A 23,843-nucleotide genomic window follows, 5' to 3' on the forward strand; every position below is an offset into this window, starting at 1 on the left:
AAATAGCAGTCTGAATGCCAGCCTTAATGTTGCCTAATGCTTTGAGAGCACAAAAATGAATGTGGAATACACATTAATGTGACATTAACATTAATAAACATTAACATTACATTCAACATTAGCATTAATGTGCATTTAAACCATAAACTCTTAGTAAAAATGGTTCCTCAAGGCTTATTTTAATGTTATCTTCCAAAACGAGTTCTACTTCATTTGTAGGGTTACAGACAACCTTTAAAGGTTCTTCCAGGCAACTAGAGAACCCTAAAGGGTTCTAGAGTTAACCTATTTTTATCCAATCTTAGAAAAATCCAGTTCCTCAAGTGTTCTTTGGATAGTTCATGGTTCTCCCAGAGGGACAAACAAAGAACCACTTAAGGTACTAGATCTAATTTCATTTTTTTAAAGAATGTACACACTTAGATAAAAGAGCTTTTCAATCATTTTAATGGATTCTTTGGATAGTTAAAGGTTCTTAGCTCCTAAATGGATTCTACTTGGAATCCTTTCTGATAGGGAAAGACTCCGTTATAAGGTTCAAAACTGCACCTTTTATGGTTTCCCTAGACAGAGAACTGAAGTGTTCTAGATTTGAACTTATTTATAAAGGGGTCTTCAGGGGGTCTTTGGATATTTAAGATATTAAGATTCTTAGCTGATTGAGAAACACTTTGTTGTAGGCTACTACATAGATCCCTTAAGGGTTTCTGCAGAGGCACAAACCAGAGAACCCCAGGCTGCTTTAGGGAGTTTTTTCTAGTTTAAATATGATAGCAACATGAATCATAGGGCGACTTTGTGGCTACTTATCCACAGTCTGTGTATACTTTATTGATCCACACTGTCCCATACTCATTTCCTCCCCGCTTTCTCTCGTTAGAGATAAACTTGAATGTTCTGTTATTATTGGCCCCGCCCTTTTACACTGGTCCTTCTCGCCATGGGCCGGTAAGTGCTGCAGAAGGGGCGGGGCATCTGGGCACGTTGTAAGGCAGTTGTTCAGCTTGATGACTGGAGGAATCAACATGACAGCATCCCTGCTCTCTGCAAGGTCAAAGTTCATCTGACTGGAGTTTAAAGAGGCAGAGGAAGGGGAAGAGCACTTAAGGGCCGGAACAGCGATCCCTCCTTGCAGGCAATGAATGTTGAGTTCAGATAAGGCCAGAGCATGTGTGTTGGTGTCTGTTTCAGGTTGTGAGCAGCCTTTCGAATTTCGCCGTCCCCCTAGTGTATCATTCTTTTGGCTGGCTTGCTTCAGCCTGTGGTCCCTGTTCTCATAGAGAAGTGTGTTTGCACAAATGAAGATGAAAAGGCCCACTCCCATTATAATAGGGCCAACCAATTTCAGTTTTTCTGAGGGTGTGCGGCCAGATGGTGCATGATGTGGCACTGGTCTCCGATTGCGATGGGGCCAGTATCCACCGACGGCCACTCCAATGCCTACAAGCAGCAAAACACCAGCGAAGAGCACACAAGCTCCAGGAGCAGATCGAAGACGCAAACCACCAATAACAGGCCCTTTCTCCTTCTGATGGAGTGAATTGTCTGATTCTAAAACACTCACACCTGTTACAGTGGGTCCATCCATCTCTGACATTCTGCTGATAAAAAAAAGAGGTCAAATGAAGATTGCAAGGTAGATTATCATATGTCCACAAGAGCCCCATTCTGTAAACGTACTGGTGTCCCACTGTAGGTCCGTGACTAAAAAAGATGCTTTGACAGGCTTCTTGCTTGCTGTATTATTAACATAATGCATCAAACAACCAATAATAACTAAGACCACTTCCCTAAACATTTCAGTTCATCAAACACACTATATGGCCAAAAGTTTGTAGACATCTGACCAACACATCCATATGTAGGCATTCCCCAAACTGTTGCCATAAAATTGAAGCAAACATTTATATATGATGTCTTTGTATGCTGTAGCATTAAATTTCCCTTGAAAACATCCTTGAAAACATGGTGTGTCAAGGTTGATGTGGAAGAATATGTGTCTCTTACACAGAGCCCTGACCTCAACCCCACTGAACACCTTTGGGATGAATTGGAAAGCTGAATATGCCCCAGGCCTCCTCACCCAAAATCAGTGCCTGACCTCACTAATGCTCCTGTGGCAAATCCCCACAGCAACGTTCCAAAATCTAGTGGAAAGCCTTCCCAGAAGAGTGGAGGTTATTATAACAGCAAAGGGGGACTAAATCTAGAATAGGATGTTCAACAAGCACATATCACATAGGTGTCATGGTCAGTATCCACAAACTTTTGGCCATATAGTGTACTTTGAGTTTTGGTACTGGGTGGATTTTAGGCTAGTTTTGATTGGCCATGCCTTTGTCACTCACAACCCTGGCAACCCTGACCCATACTGTCCGCTTATCTGACCTTTCTATTCAGGCTTGAATCCTTGAAATCATCTGGGCATCCCAAGATCTTGGCTAAACATAGTAGCCTATGAGAGGGTACATTTGTTTGTTACAGTAAAAATTAATTTCCCTTCTGAGTTTATCCTTCATAGGGTAATTGTTTTTGGGAGAAAAATTTTATCCCCACTCGATACATAATGTAGGCGTACTCAGCTTTGAGCCGAATTTGAACTGAGGCGACATTCAGTTAAAATTTCTATGAGTTTTACAGATTGTGAATGAAAAGTAATATTGGATCAATTCTTGACTAGTTTATGACTTCGATTGGATAATCACCCAGCTAACCTCAGAACCGCACTCGCCTAACAGTTCTCAGAGACCCCTTTAACTGTAAAATAAATTACCCAGACTCCCTTAGTACAGATTTCTTTCACAAACACACTAACTTCATTCACAGTAGTTGGTTAGGTGCATTATTTAAATTATTTAAATAACATTTTGGCTATTTATTGGTGCCATAAAGCTTTTTAGACAGAAACTTTCCAGAAACAGAACACATTAAGTCCAAGCTGACATTAAAACTACTTGCTTATGAATTAAATTCAAGTGACCAGTCAAACAGGTAAATAACTATAAGAATTCCACAATATAATAATAATGATAATGGTGGGCTGAGATTTCCATCACTGTGCCAAAACATAAAAATCACAAACCCCTATTTGAGAACCACTGGTCTTTAATGGTTATGAGATAAATGCTGGTATTCAGACTAAATCGAATCAGGAATTCATAGATCGCCCCTAGGTGTGAAGGAGTGTATGAATGTGTGTGTGTGTGTGTGCGTGGTGTCCTGTCATGGACTGGCGTCCCATCCAGGATATATTCCTGTCTCGCGCCCTGGGTTGCCAGGATAAGCTCCTGATCCACCGCGACCCTGACCAGGACAAAGCACTTACTCAAGGTGAAGTCATGAATGAATATTGATATATGCGCTTGGTTTGGTGTTTGCAATTTTGCAATAGCCTGTGACGCATATGTACACGTTTATTAATATATCTCTAGCCCTATGTCTGTCTGTCTCTCTCTCCACACACACACACACACACACACACGCAAGCAAACACGCGCCGAGGACGCATACATTCAGTAGTTCTGAATGCTCATTTCTCCCCACCACCTGATTTAGTGATTCTTACCTCCTGAGCCTCTGAGCTTCCGCGTCCTGATGTCGCTTTACTTTCGGTCTTTGGTGTCCAGATGAACCCGAGAGCCAGATCCGATTTCCATTTAGTGAAGCTGAGCGGATCCTTGACCCTGCGCTTCTGCACTGTGTCTCCACTATTCCTAGTATGAGAGCTCAGAGTTTGTGGCTGACAGTTTAATTATCCAGTGACGCAGAGACAGGATTGGGAGGGGTGTAGTGAAAAAGAGAGAGGAGGAACAGAGAGAGAGAGAGAGAGAGAGAGAGAGACTGTGGTTAAGGGGTCATGGGAAGATTAGCGCGAGCCTGTCTGCTCCCACGGTGGGCTACTGACTTATTCTTAGACTCACTTGGGATTCAGGCTTATTTTACCCACCAGGTCTTCCTGGTCACTGTTTATTAAATTACCCCTGAATTCAAAAAAATGAGATGTCTAGAGTTAGGGTTAGCTTCTTGGATGGCTGTTCCAAATATTTAAGATTGGTGTATAGATTAGTGTAAAACCTACCTTTTTTCATTTAAAAAGACTTTCTCAGTAAAAATGCTGATTCAGGCAGGGTTACTAATGGGCTTAGTTTGGGATTTTACCAATCACGTTGGATATCAATCATATTTTTAAAAGAATCACTTCAGCGTTACATTAAGCAAGCTAAGTAAAGGTCACTTTGCATCTTTGGGCATCTTTGCATCTGTTCCTTAATAGACCTCCGTTGTTTGCCACTCAAAGATTGCTGTACGTTTCTGTTAAGGTTGACCTCTCATCTCATTCAGAAGTCATTGGTAAGCTCTTTTGTTTTTTTTTTGTTTTTTTTATTTACATCTTTACTTTTGACTCTGGAATTACTCATGGAGTTATCTGCTTGGCAGCTTGTGCCTATAGTTGGAGTTACAGGTTCCTGTCTTCCAAAGCTGGGGGATAAACTCCTCTAATCTAATCTCTTCTGAACAGTGAGTGTATTTTTTATGCATTACTAGTGCCCTTTTTGGTAGAATTCTACAGAACTCCATGGTGCTTATTAGCTTCATGCAGGCTTTCAGTTGTCAGCATTGCTTGCCTTAATAGGTATCACTCAAAACACTGTGTAGCCTTTTTCCCCTCCTCGCAGTGCTTTACTCTCATTCTCCAAACCAAGTAATTTTTCCTCCTCTAAGTATTCCTCCATTGCCATCTAAGTGACACCAAGTATTTAGTCTAAAGAACTATGCTGCAAAACTCAGCCAGAATTCCAAAGATTTTTGACAGCTGGTGAAGCCGAAGTTGGGCAGTAGTAATGGGCTCACTGGCTTGGCACTGACCCTCTAATGCAGGGGTCTTCAATCTTATCCACAAAGGGCTCATGTGGCTGCAGGTTTTCATGCCAACCAAGCAAGAGCCACACCTGATTCCACTAATGATTTGGCAGCAGACATGATGGTACAGCCAAAATCGTTGCTTCAGGAGCTGAGACTGCACAACTTCTTCAAAAGAACCTTTCTTAGAACCCAATATCTAGTCATTATCCTTGCTTCTCCTCACATTTTTCCAAGCTGCCAATCATCTAGCACTTGGACATGTTCAAATCTGGCCTCAGTAATATCTAGAAATTGGTATCAGTTAGTCCCCAATAGGCTCTAATTTAGCTGTGGCAGCCACTCATTATAACCCAGTTGGGTGGTGCTAGGCTACCCACTGCACCAAATGTGCTTTTTCACACAACGCTGGTTGCAGCAGTATTAATTACGCCACATATGCCATATGTTTTTTTTCTTATTTTTAAAGGAGAATTTGGACAGACTGCCCATCCATGCTTGAACTCCATGATCTGTGTTCGAGCTGATGACTCACAAACAGGTCAGGCCAGGCCACATGCCTACCAGTGATGCCTGTATTGCATTGCTGGCGGTCTCACCAGAAAAAACACTATGTTCAGATGTGCACTGCCTGTTGAATCTATTGAGAGCATATGATATTACATTACATGAGGCAGGCACTGTCAATGTGTTACTATTACTGTCTTATTGTTAGCATTGGCACTCGTGCAATCACTCCAATCTACAGCAGCCGATCTCTGTGTGAGGGAGCACCTCACTCCTAGCGACAGAACACCTAGAACAGGATAGGGGGGACTCTCTGGTAAGCTGGTTTATGCATGGCGTCAGGTGTGGTCATGTTTGGTTTGGGCCTCTTAGTTCCAGAGTTCTAGTGAAGGGAAATCTTAATGCTACAGCATTCAAAGTCATTCTAGACAATAGGGTGCTTCCATCTTTGTGGCAACAGTTTGGGGAAGGCCCACATACGGGTGTGATGGTCAGGTGTCCACAAACCTTTGGCTATATAGTGTACTTGCTGGAGTTACAAGCTCTTCAGAAGTGGGTTATCAGTCTACAGCTGGCCCAACGAACAGAAACATATCCTTATCTCAGCAAGAGGAGCCCAGACTCTAGTTTGCTGGAGAGGCAAAGCTTTTCTAATGATAGGGGTACATTCTGGGGTGGTGCCCCATCAAAGAAAGATAGTCACCATCAATGCTTCTCTTACAGGTTGGGAACCAGCATGGTGCCACAGGGGCACAGTAGGTATGTGGCACCCTTATGTGAGTTCATACCACATGAAACAGCTAAAACTGAGGACAGCCCATTTGGCCATCAGGGTCTCTTCAAGCCCAGTGTTGGTTTGTTCAAACATTGTGATAGCTACATCAACACTGGGGCCACAAGACCAAGCAGCTCTCTCCACCTTACACTGGCCCACTTTGCACTGACCCATGACAGGTCTCATTATCTACTGCATGGTTTTCCCCTTTACCACTGACACTTCCCACATGACCCCTAGATGGCCAGCAAGACTTTTGTTTTCGCTATTGTTTTGCCTTGCAGCTTCCTCCCTGAGCAAATCTGCAGTTCCAAACAGATGGATATGTGTAGCATTCTCAGCCAGGTCACATGTGCCTGTAGGTTTGGTGGAAGCAGTTTTATGAATGGAGTGCGTAGGCTAGATCCAATGCCTGATTTCTAAAATACTAACTTTACTCCAGGGACTACAGCAAATACCCATCTATGCTAAAGGTGTACATGGCTGTCATGTCAATACTCCATAGCACCACTGAGGTGATCTCTCTGGGGTCTCATGAACTTGACAACCTTTTTGAAAGAAGGCAAGGTGCCTCCATCCGCCATGTTTCCGTAAGAATTTGGGATCTCCCTCTGTGTGTCCTTTTAAGTTTATGCACTGCCTATATGCTAGTGATCATGTCAGCAAAAAGAGTTAGGTAATACCCAATTTTGCAAATCAGTCAATTTACCAGAATTCCATGAAGGTGAACCTGCAGAACATTCATTGTACATAACTAGTGATAGTAAAGCTATTTTGTGGCAATTACCATTGTTAAAAGTGCTAAATAAAATTGATTATATACATATAGGCATGTAGTTTTCATAAGATGAGTATTTATATGCAGATACAATTATGCCTATTTATATTCCTTTTCTTGCTCTTTGGTATTTTGTACATCTGATATATCTGCTTGAACATAAAAGAAAAAATACCAAAATATATGATTAGAGTAAAAAAACATTATTTGCAAGTTAAATAGATACTTAAAAAAAAAACATTGTCCCATTTTTATGCAAAAAAAAAAAAAAAAAACCAGAAGACACAATCCTTCTCCTTAATCCGTTTTGCAACACAGCTAAATGAAGCTGACAGACTGCCTTGCGTTAGGCTGTAACTCAGATCTTATTTTATTTCATCAGTTAAGACTCTCGAGCATTACAGCTTACATTTCATCTTATTTTCAACGGAATCTACCTTTAAGTCAAGTTAGTCTCTCTCTCTCTCTCACACATACACACACCCTCAAGGATCAAAATACACCCACATCAGTATCACTGTACAATTTACAAAATTTTAAATGGATTTCACAAAGCACAATTTCGACACTACTACATAGCAAATTAGACATTCATTTTAAGATCTGACTGAACTAAGAGATTCCCTGATGCAAAGTAAAACATGTACAGTCTCTTTCTCTCTGGGTTACACACACACCCACAAGCATATCCCTCATCCTAGTGGTCTTACATACACCCATCCTGACCGTTGTGGATGTGATGTGGGTTCATATACAAAAGTCTGTTTTTTTGCATCAATTTAAAAATTACTTTGTACATTTCAAGTAAAAGGTCCACCAATGTGTAATTTGTTCACATTTCATAAACCAATTATTTATACAATTAGTAACCATAAAAATCATAAATAATAATAATGCATTGATATTGCAGTGCCTCAAAACCATGCACTTTTGAGTCCAAAAAGTTAATTAAAAATCAAAATAGCAATAAGTTAATAAGAATCAAATCATCAAATAACTTTTGAATAAAGTAGCAGATTTCAGTTAGGACTACATACAGATGATACAAGAAAAATACAGGAAAAGACAAGAAATTTTGTGCCTGTTTAGCAGCATAGTCCTCCAAAGACCTTTATATTTATACCCAACTTGTACATTCTGATGCCCAGTTGTATAACAGGACAATCACATAAAACTGCTTTTAAGCAGATAAAATTCCAGTCTGTTCAATTTTCTGAAGTACTTGTTCATCATAGGGCAACCTCAGTGACTACACAGAATGTGAACTTATCACCATTGCAAGGATGAGTCACAAAGTTGGGAGATAAAAAAAGATGAGGAAAAATGATTGCCTTGTGGTTACTGATAAGTACAGAAGCACTAAGACAGGTTTTCATGGTGTGGGGATGCTATTCTTCATCCACACTCCTCAGCATAAGAATGCAGTTATAGATTTTCAGAGCAGGGCCCAGCTTGATACTTAGGATCTTTACAATGTCAGACTGGGTGAGAAGGAGGAAGGCTTCACCATCAATTTGCTATAAGAACGACAAACATCAGAATGGATCAAAATCAACATTACAAGAAATCAAAATATCACATAATAGTAAAATTACTGAAAAAAAAAAAAAGTCATCTTATTTTACCTCATTCCTGAAAATGGCAGCATGTTCCCTGCAGCCTGGTAGCTTTCTCACAAAACTTGCAACCTGACAAAATTTTGCACATAAAATATCAACAGTAACAACTGAATTTCATCTGTGCACAGTAGGGTGGAAAAACCATAAACTGATTAGCTAGCTCACCAGATAAGTATAAGCACAGTCTCATGGAAACCTAATAGATTAGACTAAAATGTGGTAGCTAACATATCAACGTATGGCAAGCAAGTTAGCTAGTGAATTAATGAGTGAATTAAAACAGAATAAGAAAAACAAATGCGTTTGTGATTCTTATCCTGTTCTAACAAAGTTTCTAATGTAGCATATTGTGCCTTAGGCATTAGCATTAGGCTATAAGATTTGGTGTTCTGTCCTTACATCACATTTAAGTTGATATCTGATTCTAACCACAAGATGACTACGGGTAGTAAGCTCTCTTCAATGACAGTTTTGTGTCAAACTTTATTTCAACTTTGTTTCGTCAGTGTTTCCACATACACTATATGGCCAAGGGTTTGTGGACACCTGACCACAACAATCATAGGTTCCAATTCATCCCAAAGGTGTTCAGTGAGGTTGAGGTCAGGGTTCTGTGCAGGCCACCCAAGTTCTTCCACACCAACCTTAGCAAACCATGTCTTCATGGCCTTGCTTTGTGCACAAGGGCATTGTCATGCTGGAACACATCTGGATCCCTTAGGTCCAATGAAGTTGAATGGTAATGCTAAACAAAGACATCTTATTCAATTGTGTGCTTCCAACTTTGTGGCAACAGTTTGGGGAAGACTCACATATGGGTGTGATGGTCAGGTGTCCACAAACTTTTGGCCATATGGTGTTACCTGCATGTTCCTGATTCTGAAAACATGTCATCCATGCACGCTAATTAATCCACCTAGTAAAAAAATCTACCATCAGCCAGACCAGTCCTCAGCCAATGTGTATAATGCAGCAAGAGGTGGGATTTGTGCTATAGTTACAGCATCGAGGTTTGAAACCACTGAGCAGCTACGCATAAAAAAAATAAATAGCCCAGACATGAAATCCAGTTGTCCCAGTCACCGGGGTTAGTGATTTGTCCACCCATAGCATAATAACAACACCACATCAGTGGGCAAGCATACAAAACTGAGCATCATCAATCATAAAGTGCATTTTTACCTCTTCTGTGCTCCACTTGGCCACTGTCTTTGCACTGAGACCCAGGGCTTCAGGTAACAGTTTGCCATGTTTCTCCCAGCAGTGCTGAAACTTGGGTGGCTCCCAGCCACAGAACACAGAGTCATGCAAGAACTGCTGCAGAGAATCTACTGAGAGAACAACACCAACTGGGGGCTCAGGAGATGTATACATCTTATAATTACACTTAACCAGAATGAATTTTTGACAGATGTCACATACACTCATCAACCACTTATTGGGAACACCTGTACACCTGCACATTCATGTAATTATCCAATTTGCCAGTCATGTGGCAGCAATGCAATGCATAAAATCATGCAGTTACAAGAGCTTCAGTTCATGTTCACATCAAACATCAGAATGGGGAGAAGATGCAATCTTAGTGACTTTGATCATGGTGCCAGAACAGTCTCTAGAGTTTACACAGTGCAAAAAAAGCATGCAGTGAGCAGAAATTCCATGTTGATGAGAGCGGTCAGAGGAGGCCAGACTGGCTCAAGCTGGCAGGAAGGCTATAGTAACTCAAATAACCCCTTTTCTCTATCGTGGCCAGCAGAAAAGCACATCAAGGGACAGAATACTTCAAACGTTGAAGCGGGTGGGCTAAAACAGCAGAACCAGCCAATTTGGCACCAACAACCAAGCCATGGTCAAAGTCACTGAGATCACATTTTTCCCCCCATTCTTCTGCAGACACATAATTAGCTCATTGAATAACTGCATAAATGAGCAGGTGTAATAAATAAAGTGGCTGGTGGAGTGTAAATCAAATCAAACCAGCATTTCTTGGATTACCTTTTCCATTTCCTTCATGCTTCACCTGATTCGGCTTTGTGCACTTGGCTGCAGTGGCAGTCCTGCAAAGAAAGTATAGACAAAGAAGTATGAGTCACACTTACACAAAGCACCAGGCACGTTTTTAACTGGCACTCTTTTCAGTATGAATATACAACCCCTTACTTGGCTGGTGAGGAGTTGTCCATGTTGTCATTGGTTTCAGGATTGCTGCCTGTGGGTGTGGTAGAGGGAGTCTGTGCGACTGATTCTGTGCGCCTGTGCCGTGAAGGGCCACTCAGTGTCACCGGCCTCTCTCCACTCAGCCTGTCAGGCAGCAGCCCCTCCTTATTCAGATTCAGCTCAGAGTAGGGACAGCTGACGGCCCTAAGAAGGACAGAAGTTTTTTTTAATGTATTACTAGTCTAATGTATATGAAGTATAAAGAATGACTATGAAACTGTTTTCCAGTTTTAAGGCCTACTAAGACTTGCTGTGGGAAACTTTCTATTAGATCAACACATGATGGACCATTTAACACTGTATTGGCACAATGAAGTATTCAGAGACAAGTTACATTTGTTAAGGCATTATGACAACACCATGCTACTGCCGACTTGTGTGGTAATTGTGTGGTAATATAATTATCTTATAACACAGAGTAATAATCACAGTCCCATACATCACACTGCTCCATTTTGTCCAATCCAATTGATTGCATGAGTTTCAACAAGGGTAAACATGAATTAAACAAACCTGGCACCTTCAGTGTTCAATATGTAAAAGTGTCTCCATGTCAGTTACTAACGTGTAATGTGTTCCATAGCGAGGTCCTTTGATGTGTCCAACCCCGTTGCATCCTGGAGTAGGGCAGCCTTGTCCTGGTGGGACCTGGGGATCACTAGAACCTGAAAACAACTAAATACAATTAGTGTTTAACTTAAAACACACACAGATGTATACATGATACATACAGCATTGGACAGCAGGTACAAGCAAGAAGAAGGATGTGTATGCTTATACTGTGTGTTCAATTATGAATGTGAATGTATTACAATTGGGGTTCTGCAAAGGATGACCAGTCTTTTGACACCATCCTACGGGATGCAGATCGGGGCTATCAGCATCCACCCAGTAATCATATTCATCGCTCCAACCATCAAAATGGATCTGAAATAAAAACACACAAGAATATTATACAACAATATAAAAAAATTATAATTTGTGTGAAAGTGTAAGTCTACCATGTGCAACTATATGATGTGTGCTTTGTGGCTGTTTCCTGTTTTCCAACTAACAGAGACAAAAAAAAAAAATAACTTCAGAGACAAAAAAAAATTTTTTTTAAAAAGACTGAAATTCTTTTAATTAAGGATTTAATATAATACAGATACAAAAAGACAGTGTTAGGGGACAAATTAATTTGGACATGTTCAGTATTAAAACCATAATTCAGATATATAGCCAGCTTGAAGTAATTTCAAACTTCACTTGGAGGTAAAAGTTTACAATTACATTAAGTGACGATACAATTCCCTAAAACTATTAAATACGTTTCGGGGAATGAAGTAACTGTAACGTGTCAAAGTGGTGTAGGGTGTACACCTTGACCCTGTGGTCCTCTGTGGCTGCTATAGTGGCAACGCGGATGAGCATGGGGTTGCGTTTGTCCACTGCCTCCAACTTCATTGCCACCTGGAAGCCATGTGGAGGTCTCTGAAAAGCAAGAACATGTGGATGTTTTGCCAGAGATTCATCAATTCATGGATCTGAGCACACTCAGTTACACTCACCTGTTTGAAGGCTCTAGCAGGTGCTGCTTGGGTTCCAGTCTCTTCCAGGTATTTCTCCCATGAGAAAGTTTTTGGTTGTTTGTACTCTGATAAACACAGCCAACATTAGATATACACTGTTGTATGTACAACTAAATCTGATCAATTCCATAAAACTGATCAATTCCAAAATCTAGTCAGTTGATCTGTTTATTACAATGATAATTCCATATAAAACTATACATTTGACCAGCTGTTCTTGAGATATCAGGTAACTAGAGCCGACCAAGGAAATACTCACCACAGTTAAACCGTACTTGCTTTACTCAATATGTGTAAAATGTGCAATATTAGTGCTGTTTAGACTGCCCACTAAACAGAGAAGTCTTAATAGACCGATTCTCCTAAGCCTGATGTGTGGATCAATGGATCGTCCATGAACATATATTAGAAACAAGAAAAAGTGTGATCTCTGTGACCTTGATCGCATCATGGATGTTGGTGGCAGAAGGGTACTCTCCTGGGAACAGTCTCTAGAGTTTACACAGAATGGTGAGAAAAAAGAAAAAAAAAAAACCACAGAGTGAGCGACAGTTCTGCGGGTGGAAACGCCTTGCTGAAATGTCAGAGGAAAATGGGCAGACTGGTTCAAGCTGTCAGGAAGGGTATAGGATCTCAAATAAGCACTCTTTACAACCATGGAGAGCAGAAATGCACAAAACATCGAACTTGAGGTGGATGGGCTACAAAAGCAGAAGACCACACTGGGTTCCACTCCTGTCAGCCAAGAACAGGAATCTGAGGCTATCATGGGCAAAGGCTTACCCAGATTGGACAGCTGAAGATCACCTGGTTTGATGTGTTGTGCGTTCTGAGATGCCGTTCTGCTCACCACAGTCAAAGAGTGATTATTTGAGTTACTATAGACTTCCTGTCAGTTTAAACCAGTCTGGTCATTCTTCTCTGATCTCTCTCATCAACAAGGAGTTTCAGCCTGCACACCCTCTGCACACAAAATGTTTTTTTGTTTTTCGCACCATTCTGTGTAAACTCTAGAGAATGATGTATGCAAAAATCACAGGAGAACAGCAGTTTCTGAAATACTCAAACCAGCCCATCTGGTACCAACAACCATGCCACAGTTAAAGTCACAGAGATCACGTTTTTCCCCCCATTCTGATCTTTGATGTGAAGCTCTTGACCTGTATCTGCATTATTTTTGGCATTGTGCTGCTGCCACATGATTGGCTGATTAGATGAATGTGATGAAAGTGCACTTGTACAGGTGTTCCTAATAAAGTAGGTGGTGAGTGTACATATTTTGTTTACCTGCAGGTGTGGTCAGTGTTAACTCTGCTTCCTCACAATATCCAACTGGATGAATATACGGGCTGCTGGCATCACACCTGGTAACCAATACACAAAGTTTTAAAAGTCTGTACATGCATGTATAGATGAGTAGAAAGACAAACACACACACTCGTTCTTACCAGTAATCATATGCATCATCCCAGTTATCAAAGTGGATGAGGAGGCGGTTATCCACAACAGCGGAAATGGTGGCTACGCAGATGAGTGATGGGTTTTTCCTGTCAATAGCCTCTAGCTTCATCCCAGTACGAAAGCCTGAGGGGGTCACTGACTGCAAGGTGCCATTAGAGAATTGTTATAATATGCACTCTATACACACTGAAGGAGAAGGATACATGCTGTGTGAGGAGGAGTGCATGGTTCACAGCAACTTACGGTATTAAGACTTTTAAATAAATGTTTGGGTGCCAGCTGGCCTCTACAATTCTTTACGTAAGTGTTCCAATTAAATTCTCCATCTCTGCAACCTACAAGGAAAACATACACATTGAAATTAAAATGAATTCTGCATTAGTTGCTTTTGAAAATTTTGAAGGCATGAACTCAGGGAGCATCTAACCACTAATCACAACTGTTTTATATTTGCATCATATTTACCTACTAATTACAAAATTCATAACATAAAACACTGAAAAAATAATTTAAAAAGCTATGCTTTAAGGTAAAAGACCAGAGGTCTCTAACATTCGCCTGTCACTGAAATGGCTCCAGGAAATTATGCTAATTTCCCTTTGGGACACTGCCTATTTTATTAAGCACCTTTAGGCAGCAGCAGCTTGAGGCCCATCTTCTCACACCAGCCTGGTGGTTTCACATCCCATGAGTCTGCATTCACCCAGAAGTCATAGCACTCAGGGTAACCATCGAAATGAAGTCTTATTCTGTAACCCTGGACCTGAGAAGGAGAAAACACAAATCACAGTCTCTTTGGGGATTGACTACCTAAATTAAGTGATTTTTGTTTTCAATTCCATTCACTTCACTAAACAGTTATTAGATTCACGAAATACTATAATGCATTAAATGTGTTTATTCATCTAAAATTTCCCAGGCATATTTCTGCATTTCTGATGTCACTCTGAAAATAGAATCTTCGGCTACCCTGCACAAATCCTTTGGCATTAGTTTTGCTGCTTTTTCAGGTTATTCCCAAAAAAAAACCCTCAAGAATTTCCTGTGACCTATTTCACCTGGTGCAAATGGTTTCTGTGCAACCAACCACAGTAGCTGATGTTACTCTAAGAAAATGCACTTAGTAATCAAGCTACAGTGAAAAAACCTGCCTCATGCCCCAATAATCATTCAGGGCCATTTAACCCCTTTTCCTTTGGTGTGATGTCGGGAGTAATACTATCAGTTAGACCAACGATAAGCATGTTTCTAGTATAGTCTGTGATATGGGCTGTATTTGTAACTAAAACATTTCTGTCTGAACAAGCCTCTCACAGTAATGTTTCAACATATTTCTCTATGAACTGCCCCCTCTTCAGGTCGCAACACGTCATCACGCTTGGGTTAAGGCCTTGACTCTGACTTTGCCATTCCAAGACATGAATCTTCTTTTTGAACCATTCTGTTTATTTGCTTGTGTGTGTGGGTTTTTTTTTTTCTGAGTCATTGGCTTGTCACATCAGCCAGCATTTGTTAAACTTAAGGTGACTGACTGCAGTCAAGGTGACTGACTGAAAAAGATGTTATGTACAGCTATTAGTAAGAAAGTGTGCATGTAAACTTTTCATAGAGTCTACTTCTTAACTAAAACAGACATGCACTAACCCCCCCTTCCAAGCACAGCCATCATCACCATTGAAATTATTTGTAAAGTTTTAGATTAGACACTTCGCTGTATAAATATTTAATCTTTTTTTTTTTTTTTTCGTGTTTATTCATCACTGGATCGAAAATTGCATTTTTTTTGTGGCATCTCTAATAAATATAGTTAACTGATGTTACAGTGAATTTAGCAAGTTGTAGAGATTTGTGCATGTCTTTTCTTGTAGCCCTTAGGTCCTTTCTCGCCTGCTTTAGCATGGCACCATGTGCTCATTAGTAGCGACAGTTTCCTCCATTTGTAGACAGTTTGAACAACATGAACAGGTATTTCTTGAGAAGAGCACACACTGTCAGTCACCAGACTGCCTTTTTTATAGGGCGGGCACCTCTATAACCAACAATCTCTTCTCCTTAATAGGAACACCTGACTACAGTTTTTTTGGGGATTTTTAAAACTAGACTGCAAACAATGACAAGAACAAGTACAATTACTGGTACATCATTGATGAAGTTTTGTCTATAAATCTGACTGAATTTGAGGAAGATAAAGCATCAACAGACAGATGCTTTATTATGAGCAAGTTTTTATGTCTTGTACCTACAACAACTGTTACTTTATCAGGGGGTTGTATATAGTTGCATTGTGTAGGTGTACAATTACTGACTAAACAGTCAACACCCAATATTAACACACAGCATGCAGTGACTGTTGATCATGTGTTACCTCTGCCACAGTGAGCACACAGAAGAAAGCAGGATGGCAGGGGTCCAAGCCCTCCAACTTCATTCCAACCTTAAAGGCATTCCTGCTCTGAGGAAAGGCCTGGTGCTGCAAATCACACACCCCAGCACTTAAACAATCCATCTTGGATAGGATGTTTATCATGTGGAACTTTAGAACATATTTTACTTGAACTCATAATTTAGACAGCCTACCTCTTTAAATAATTTTAAGGGAGCAGGCACAGCTTTCTCTTCCTCCAGATAGGCCGGCCAGCTCCAAGCCTTCTTCTTTGCGGGCGCAGCTGTTACTATGGCAATAGTATTAGACCACACATTAGACACAGTAATTTTTTTGTAATTTTTTAGACACATCTTGATGGAACGGCCAATGAATATTTCAGCTTAAACTCTTTAAAAAAAAAAAATAAAATCACAAGATGTCCTAGGTGTGTAGGACCTGCTTATTGTCCCCATGAAATGGCTTGACAGTGGTTTTGATTCTCTATGTTGACATATTTCCTTCTGAAACAGGATGTCAAAGTGATGGCATATTTACGTGCTTGACTGATTTACAAAACAGCCAATAGTGTTCGAGATACACCACACTGCACTGCGCTTAAAGAAATTCAATAGTAATGTAGCAAACAAGCTAAATATGCTAAATATGCAGAACAGTAAAGAGGTTAGGGACAGAGTTTTTTCAACTGTATAGGATTTCTTACTGCCTATACCTACGCCTGTGGACAATAACAAGCATTATATCCTATTAGAGACTATTAATAGATAAAATATTTCATACTCTTACTAATGGAGAAGCTCCAACAATGTATAAAGACAAACTCAACAGAATCTAAATTCTCAATTATTCTAAGGTAAGAAGATATTCTCACACTGAACAGCTTGCAAAACACTCCACTGAAATGTGCCTGTCACATAACCACAAACATACACACATTCCACCCTTTTTGAAATTAACAAAACAAAACAAAAAAAAAAAGGGGGTGGTCGGAAAAGGGAAGTGTGTGTGCAGACACATAGTCAAGAACACACAGATGAACCATCTTTGCTGTTAATTAGCTGTTACCGTAGAGCAAAACCCACCCCAACAGGGAAGGGACATTCACTTTACAGAGCATTTTATTAGAAAAACAATACTAGTAAAGGATGACTCATCAAAATGGTTTTGTCTTTGTCCTGGAAGTGATGAACTGTAAAACTAAAACTAATTTTTGTATTTTTATTAAGATAGACTATTATATTGTTATACATAACTCTAAGGCACACAAACAAAAAGCTGTGAAACACATATTTTGATCTGACGTTAAGTGGGTGTGCATGCACGATGGAGAATTACCCAATCTGGCAAGTTTGGCTGCTTTTCTGCCTTTTGAGACTCTAAACTTCTCCTACAAAGTAAAGAATTGTTTATTAGCCACAGTACAGCCAAACACACATTATGTGGACTGTGTGAGCATGTGTTAATGTGTGAATGCACATTACCTCCTCTTCCTCAATGTTGTCCTCCTCATCATCCTCAGACTCCATGAACATCTTCTTCTTCTTCCGAATTCGTTTACCTAAACGTTCACCTTCTCCGGTATCACCTGGAGTTGATCTTCACAGCCCAACAAGCATGCACGCACACACACACACACACACACACACACACACACACACAAACACGCAATTAAACAATCACTGAAAAACACTCTCACTGTCTTGCTGACAGAGTTACCTATTCCCTACTTATGAAAGCTCTGGTTAATCTAGGAGACTTCCCTGTAACAAATATTTTCCTTTGGTGACAAGTTTGTGTAACACCCACAAGAGCAATGTGAAAGTTGTGAGGTACTAATTACGAATTTACAAGAAGTTTTGATAGAAATCAAAGTATAATATATATATATATATATATATATATATATATATATATATAAATATATAAAATTCCGTCTTAATAATATGCATGCCTTTATTTCAAAATGCACCCAAACTATTTACTCTTAATTTGAAGTAAATGACATATGAACCAACAACACAGTCCATCTGATTAATATGTGTTCCGACTACAAGTGATTGTCTCACACTCGCATTTGCGTTTACCTTCCACTGCTGGGTTGTACACAGCCTGAACTGCAGAATTTTCCCTGGAGAAAGGTCTCCCGTGAACCAGCGTGGCCACAGGACTTACAGCTGGCCACCTCCACATTGGAGCGATCCTCTCTGCTGGTGCTCATTGTGCTTGAGCTACCTGTCTGCGTCTGCAGCCCTGACGGAGCTGCTGAAACAAAAACAACGACAACAAAAAAAAAAAGAAAGAACAAAACACTATTTTGAATGCAGTTTACAATGTTAAAGCATGCAAAGAAATTTCTGGGATTTTCTACATGTTAAACAGTTTCATTGTATGTGACTTCCTATGTGTATACTCACCCCCATCACATGCACGTAGTGTTGCCGTTTCTGACTGGGTTGAACGGTTGGGTGGCTCTGATGAGCCGTTAGAGGGTGTAGTCTCTGACTGTGGGCATGAAGACTCCTCTTCTTTGTCTTTAGGCTCTGGATCAGTTACAATCTCAAGTGTCCCAAATTCTGTCATCCGGAACTGAGAAAAAAAAAAGTTCTTATACTTTCACACAATCCTAGGTGCAGTGAATATGCCTCAAGTCATGGTTAAAGTGTGCTGAGAGCTGGCTGGGAGAACGTCAGAATTTAGTAGTCTAGAGTGCTGTAGCAGTCAGCTAGCTTGTGGGGGTGTAACGATACGGCGTATTGTATCATTCAATACAATGCTCTTGATTAGTTACATCAGTGTACACAACTACAAATTATTAGAGCAGTTGTTAGTGCTTGTGAAAAGCAATCACCACAGCAACTGGGAAGTTCATAGCTGCAGATATGAGACTCTACTCAATATCGTACAGAACACAGGGTTCAAAAACACATTTGAGCTAGACAGAGACGCGTGAGTTTCTGAGCACAACTAGCTAACGGAATAGGAACAAATCACCCTGTGCTTTGGACATGCCCCCTTGAGGCATGGCAACTGGGTTGCCAGGGTGTTTAACAACAAATCAGAAATGTGTGCATGCCATGGTGAATTGGTTTCCCATGCAAAGGCTTAGGGGGGGAGATAATCACGTCTCCCTTTCCAAAGTCCAAACATTCTGGGCTAGTTTCAGTTGTGAATTTCCCTCTGGAATTAATAAAGTCAGCTATCTATCTTTTTGTGCCCTTTTTGAGATGTATATGGGATGGATTTTTTCCCGAGACATGGCAACCATGAACACCAGTGAAAGCTTGGCCAGATACATATATATATATATATATATATATATATATATATATATATATATATATTTATATATTAGCCATGATTAATTTTGTTGCTTTCTAATGCACAGCTTTTTTTGTGTTACATGCTACTAAGGGTCTGAATGGATCACACAAACACTGTCATTATTAAGTCTCAATGTACTTTTATTCTTTAATTGTATTTTACTTGTATATTGCTGAATGTTTTAATCAGCTGAAAATGGAATGGACATATTCAGACAATGCCTATTTTTGCATTAAAAAATATATAAAAATGTATTGAAAATGTACTGTATCAAGACATCATATTATATTGATTTTTTTTACTGTTACATCCCTACTAGCCTCACAATAATTTACCATGAAATGAAAACAGTGGCCATTGATGCATTTCCAGCATTCACCAATTGAATGAAAAATCATCTGGACTTATAGGAGATGTTCAGAAACATAGCTTATACAGCAGCAATAAAAACATGTTATTTGCTGTTGTAAAGTTTGAACATTACTTTTCTGGACATTAAGTCTCTGGATAAGTTAAGCTGGTTATGCTCATTATCTGTACCAGCTATGCGGGCCATTTGTTTGTTTTTTCCTTCTTTACGCTCATCAAAATTTGGAAAGGGCTTGTACGTTACCTGGGACTTATTTCTCTAAGCTTTGCGTACATACCAAAGGCTGGAATGCCCAAGCTCTGCGCTGTCTAGCATTATTATCATACAATAAATTACAAAGATACTGCTTTAATAAATATACCAATAAATACTAAATTCATAATTAATACCCAAGCCATCTATTTCCCTATAACTGTTAACTGCATCTATATGTAGAGATGCACCAATTCGATACCTGTGTCAATACCAGATCGTATTTGATATATTCAGATTTCAGTTTTTGTATGTGAACAGAGTACCCAAATTGTTTTAAAGCATACTGCCGTCTTTGACTTAAAAGAGTTTGGCTTAGTTACTGCAGGGATGTCACTTCTTTGATATTGGTATTGTCCTGAAAATGAAAAATAATAGGATTAGTGCATCCCTATCTGTATCACTGAGCATCTGTACCCTGATGTTACTGCCAGGCAGCGTAGCGATGCCGTCCTTCCAATCAAGAGCAGCCATCATATCAAAATCTGCTCCTGGGGCTGAGCTATTGCTGGCAGGTGTGTCTGTCATTTTTCCCTGAGAGAGAAAGAAAGAGAGAGAGAGAGAGAGAGAGAGAGAGAGAGATCAGTGCAATCCAAAACTTCATAGCTGATAAGGAACAGTTAAATATGACTTCCTTCCTTCCTAGTGTTCTTCCCTACGCAAATCATTTAACTCTCTCTGTGCGTTCAAGTGCTCCTGGGAAGTTCGTATTTACGAGTTGGGAAGTCGTAATTACGACGTCAGGTGCGTTCAAGTCGCTTTAGTTGGAGCAAGATTGCGTTGTACTTTCTCTTAACTACAAATCGTTTACATGTTATATCGTAATTGTACAGTGCTATTGTATTTTGTGTGGGCAATTAGCTTGTTTTATTGTGTTTAAAAAAAAATCCAGACAAAGACATGTCACTGCTAAACACCCATTCAGTTCCAACTAATTTACCCTCAACTCCAGATGTTGCATCCTTTGAATCCACCATGTTTTCTTACTGACACGCCCCCAACTCGAAAACTCACAGCTCAGAGACAACCCCGAGTTTTCCACTCGTAATTACGACTTTGTAGGGGCGTTCAACTCGTAAATACGATCATTCCGACCTGACTTGAACGCATCATCTGTTTATCTTTTTTTTATAACCAAGGATCACTCGATAGAAATACGAGTTTAATTCCAGGCCTACCAATCAGCGCTCTGCACCACCGCGAGCACAGTCTCTGTCGACACTTTACGAAGTGACGGATTAACCATTTGTCAATCTGTAGGTCTGTAAAGACTCCAACATACACAAGACCCTGTTCCTAAATCAGAGACAGCCACCGAAACACCCGCAACTCGGCTTACGAAAGAAGCTGCGCGTTATCTGCTGTGCAGCGCTTTTCCGCCAGGGGGCGACTCGCGGCCGGGACTGACTGCACCAAGCACTTAAACACGGATAAAACATGGATTTCTAATTGTTTACAAAGCAATTTATCCCGAAACACGAGTGAAAACAAACTCATCCCGCTGTCCCTGGGGCGTTCAGGCCATCCAAACCTGAAGGAAGCGAGGGAAATAAAAGTTAGAGGAACAAGTTCAGCTTTCCGTTGTTTTAAAATAATCTCGTGGAAATCCACGCTTCAGTCATGTCCACATAGTTGTGCGGGTTTAAGAGAAAGGAAAATTCTAGACGCTTATGTTTTCTACCAGAAAACTAGCCGTTTGCGCGTGTTAACATTCGTATACTGTGGGGAACACTGTAATAACGTTCTTCACCCATCGTTTATTTTAAATCAAATCCGACTCCAGTAAGCTGTCTACACAGTGACAGCACAGCCGTGTACAACCCGAGGAGGCGTCAAACTTGCGCAAAAGGTTTGTTTCTCGAGTCCAAGTGTTAAATGAATTTTATTCCAACCATAAATAAAGTGCAATGCGCGAGCGCCCATTATTAGCATTCGCCTGATACAAAATGGCGGAGGATAGCAAAGGGCGGCCGACACGTTTAAACTACTGAAATTATCCGAGTTATTTGGTCTAAGTAATTCCGCACGACCTTTAATTGCTATATGAAGGTCGAGTGTATAACTTGTTCTGTTGCAATGAAATGTTTTTCTCTCAGCAAACAAACTCCTTACTTTCCCCTTGTCACGGAATGTCGTTAGCTAGCCCGGTTAGCCTCCGCTACCTAAACCCGACTGTGGTCCAATTCAAAAAGCACAGCCGGCTAGGTGAGGCTAGTAATGCTAGCAAGCGGACCACAATACGCGAAATATACACTTTCTTTTAGCTTTGAAAAAGGAGAAAACACTCATGCAGGTGGTTTAATGGAGTTCTTCAGTAATAACCAAAACAAAGGAACTCTAGTGCGTCAGGTCCAGCAAAAACAGCGAAACGTTTGCTTTTAATTTCTTCTCCACAAACTTGTCACTTCAATTTATCTTTATCGTTTTAAGCATCGTTGTAAATAGTTACGGTCGCCGCAACCTGTTAAACAAACATTTCCCTGGGCACTAGTGTCATTGTTTCTGTCATTAAGCTTTGCATTACGGTGGTATTTTAAGAAAACTGCAACTCACCTCGTTTCTCTTTTAACTCTTATTTTGAGCAGGATGGTTAGTCGGCACTGCGCATGCGCAAGGTATTGCTTCTCGCCAACTTCGGGGCTCGATAAACTTCAACGCGATCAATGGGGAGGAAGAGTGATAACAACACACCATGAAGGCGGTGATCTCTGCCGAAAGCAAAGCTTTAGTGCGAGATAAACTCTTATAGCCCAAAGCAGATGGCAGTCTTGTTGAATATGAGTATGCTGTGTGTTTGTTCCGAAAATGAATCGATTTCTGATCAGAAGGCGATCAGATGTAACGACACATGCTGCAGTGCGCCCTGGGTGATCTTCACTTTATCCCCAACTTTGTCTTACTTTGCCTGAGCTTACAGTGGCTTTGTGCTATGCACGACGCTCTTCACACTTGGGCTTGTGCTCTGCTCGTTTCACTAGCTCAACTTTACTGTCTTTAGACCGTTTCAAAGCGAAAGCATCTGTAAGTCGGGTGGTTGTGGGGAATCCACTGATTTTGGTTTCCTGTCTCTATCACGTGTTCGGCTATACTCTGTCTAGCTCTGATCAGATCTGCTCACTAACACCGAGCAGGCCCTCAGAATCCATGTCGCTGTTTAGGTGTTTGAGTCGTAGGCTTTAGTTTGTAACGTATAACTGAGATTCAGTGCCATTTTCTGCCGTTATCAGTCCACACTGCAGCAACGTTTTGAGGCTCCACGCTTTATGGCGCTTGACAGCTGCAGTCGGCGCAGTGCGAAGGTGGAAATGTGCAGTGCGACAGAACCACCACTAGATGGCGACCCGAGCACACAAATATGTGATTCCTGCTTCTGTTCAGGTCATTGTGTGTAACTTGCATAATGCCGTTTAAATCGTTTGACGAAGTGAGTCATGCTCATAGGAACTAAAATCTGGTTACTTCAGATTTTATTCTTACTGCAGTTCATGCAAGCATTACCCTGAATTTATGGTGGGTGTTTGTGCTATTTCTACAGTCCAGGATTGTGAAACTCAGAAAATTCACCCAAGGAGCCATTGGTAATTTCCAAATGAGCTGAATCATGTGTACAAATGAAGTAGAAAGCTATATATATATATATATATATATATATATATATATATATATATATATATATATATATATATATATATATATATATATATTTTCAGCCATAACATTAAAACC

At 40.3% G+C, this 23,843-nt stretch overlaps 2 protein-coding genes across 8 annotated transcripts; both read right to left on the reverse strand.

Annotated features, from left to right (window-relative positions):
* Nucleotides 1-424: 424 nt before the first annotated feature.
* LOC113532661 (uncharacterized) lies at nt 425-4,990 on the reverse strand. Of its 2 annotated transcripts, none has more exons than XM_053227931.1 (2): nt 3,566-4,990; nt 425-1,598 (listed from the first exon to the last, which is right to left on the reverse strand). In XM_053227931.1, the coding sequence occupies exon 2, from the start codon at nt 1,595-1,597 to the stop codon at nt 803-805; it is 795 nt and encodes a 264-aa protein (XP_053083906.1). In that variant the 5' UTR covers nt 1,598; nt 3,566-4,990; the 3' UTR covers nt 425-802. The 2 variants fall into 2 exon arrangements, with proteins under 2 accessions (XP_053083906.1, XP_026779952.3); XM_026924151.3 differs by having other exon boundaries at nt 425-1,601; nt 3,566-4,989.
* A 2,276-nt stretch (nt 4,991-7,266) lies between these two features.
* On the reverse strand, nt 7,267-23,409 carry l3mbtl1b (L3MBTL histone methyl-lysine binding protein 1b). Of its 6 annotated transcripts, none has more exons than XM_026924835.3 (21): nt 22,671-23,409; nt 20,535-20,651; nt 18,589-18,760; nt 18,259-18,436; nt 17,656-17,770; nt 17,510-17,561; nt 16,369-16,463; nt 16,157-16,261; nt 14,419-14,554; nt 14,035-14,126; nt 13,779-13,930; nt 13,618-13,694; nt 12,310-12,395; nt 12,122-12,232; nt 11,572-11,686; nt 11,325-11,424; nt 10,703-10,903; nt 10,538-10,599; nt 9,722-9,870; nt 8,546-8,608; nt 7,267-8,437 (listed from the first exon to the last, which is right to left on the reverse strand). In XM_026924835.3, exons 2-21 carry the CDS (start codon nt 20,643-20,645, stop codon nt 8,309-8,311), a joined length of 2,301 nt encoding a protein of 766 aa, XP_026780636.1. In that variant the 5' UTR covers nt 20,646-20,651; nt 22,671-23,409; the 3' UTR covers nt 7,267-8,308. The 6 variants fall into 6 exon arrangements, with proteins under 6 accessions (XP_026780636.1, XP_026780637.1, XP_034154132.1 ...); XM_026924836.3 differs by lacking the exon at nt 22,671-23,409 and adding an exon at nt 22,230-22,661; XM_034298241.2 differs by lacking the exon at nt 22,671-23,409 and adding an exon at nt 21,296-21,509.
* Between the last annotated feature and the right edge of the window lie 434 nt (nt 23,410-23,843).

Source organism: Pangasianodon hypophthalmus, chromosome 22 (assembly GCF_027358585.1).
Source record: "Pangasianodon hypophthalmus isolate fPanHyp1 chromosome 22, fPanHyp1.pri, whole genome shotgun sequence".
NCBI classification, from domain to species: domain Eukaryota; kingdom Metazoa; phylum Chordata; class Actinopteri; order Siluriformes; family Pangasiidae; genus Pangasianodon; species Pangasianodon hypophthalmus.

Excerpts from the sequence above, each read along its gene's own strand:
- LOC113532661 (XM_053227931.1), bottom strand. The coding sequence starts at position 1,597 with ATGTCAGAGATGGATGGACCCACTGTAACAGGTGTGAGTGTTTTAGAA.
- l3mbtl1b (XM_053228068.1), bottom strand. The coding sequence starts at position 21,078 with ATGCAACATCTGGAGTTGAGG. Across the intron at positions 20,652-21,057 it reads TGCAACATCTGGAGTTGAGG|GGAAAAATGACAGACACACC; the intron begins GTAAATTAGTTG and ends TTTCTCTCTCAG. Across the intron at positions 9,871-10,537 it reads GCATGAAGGAAATGGAAAAG|TAGATTCTCTGCAGCAGTTC; the intron begins GTAATCCAAGAA and ends TTGTTCTCTCAG.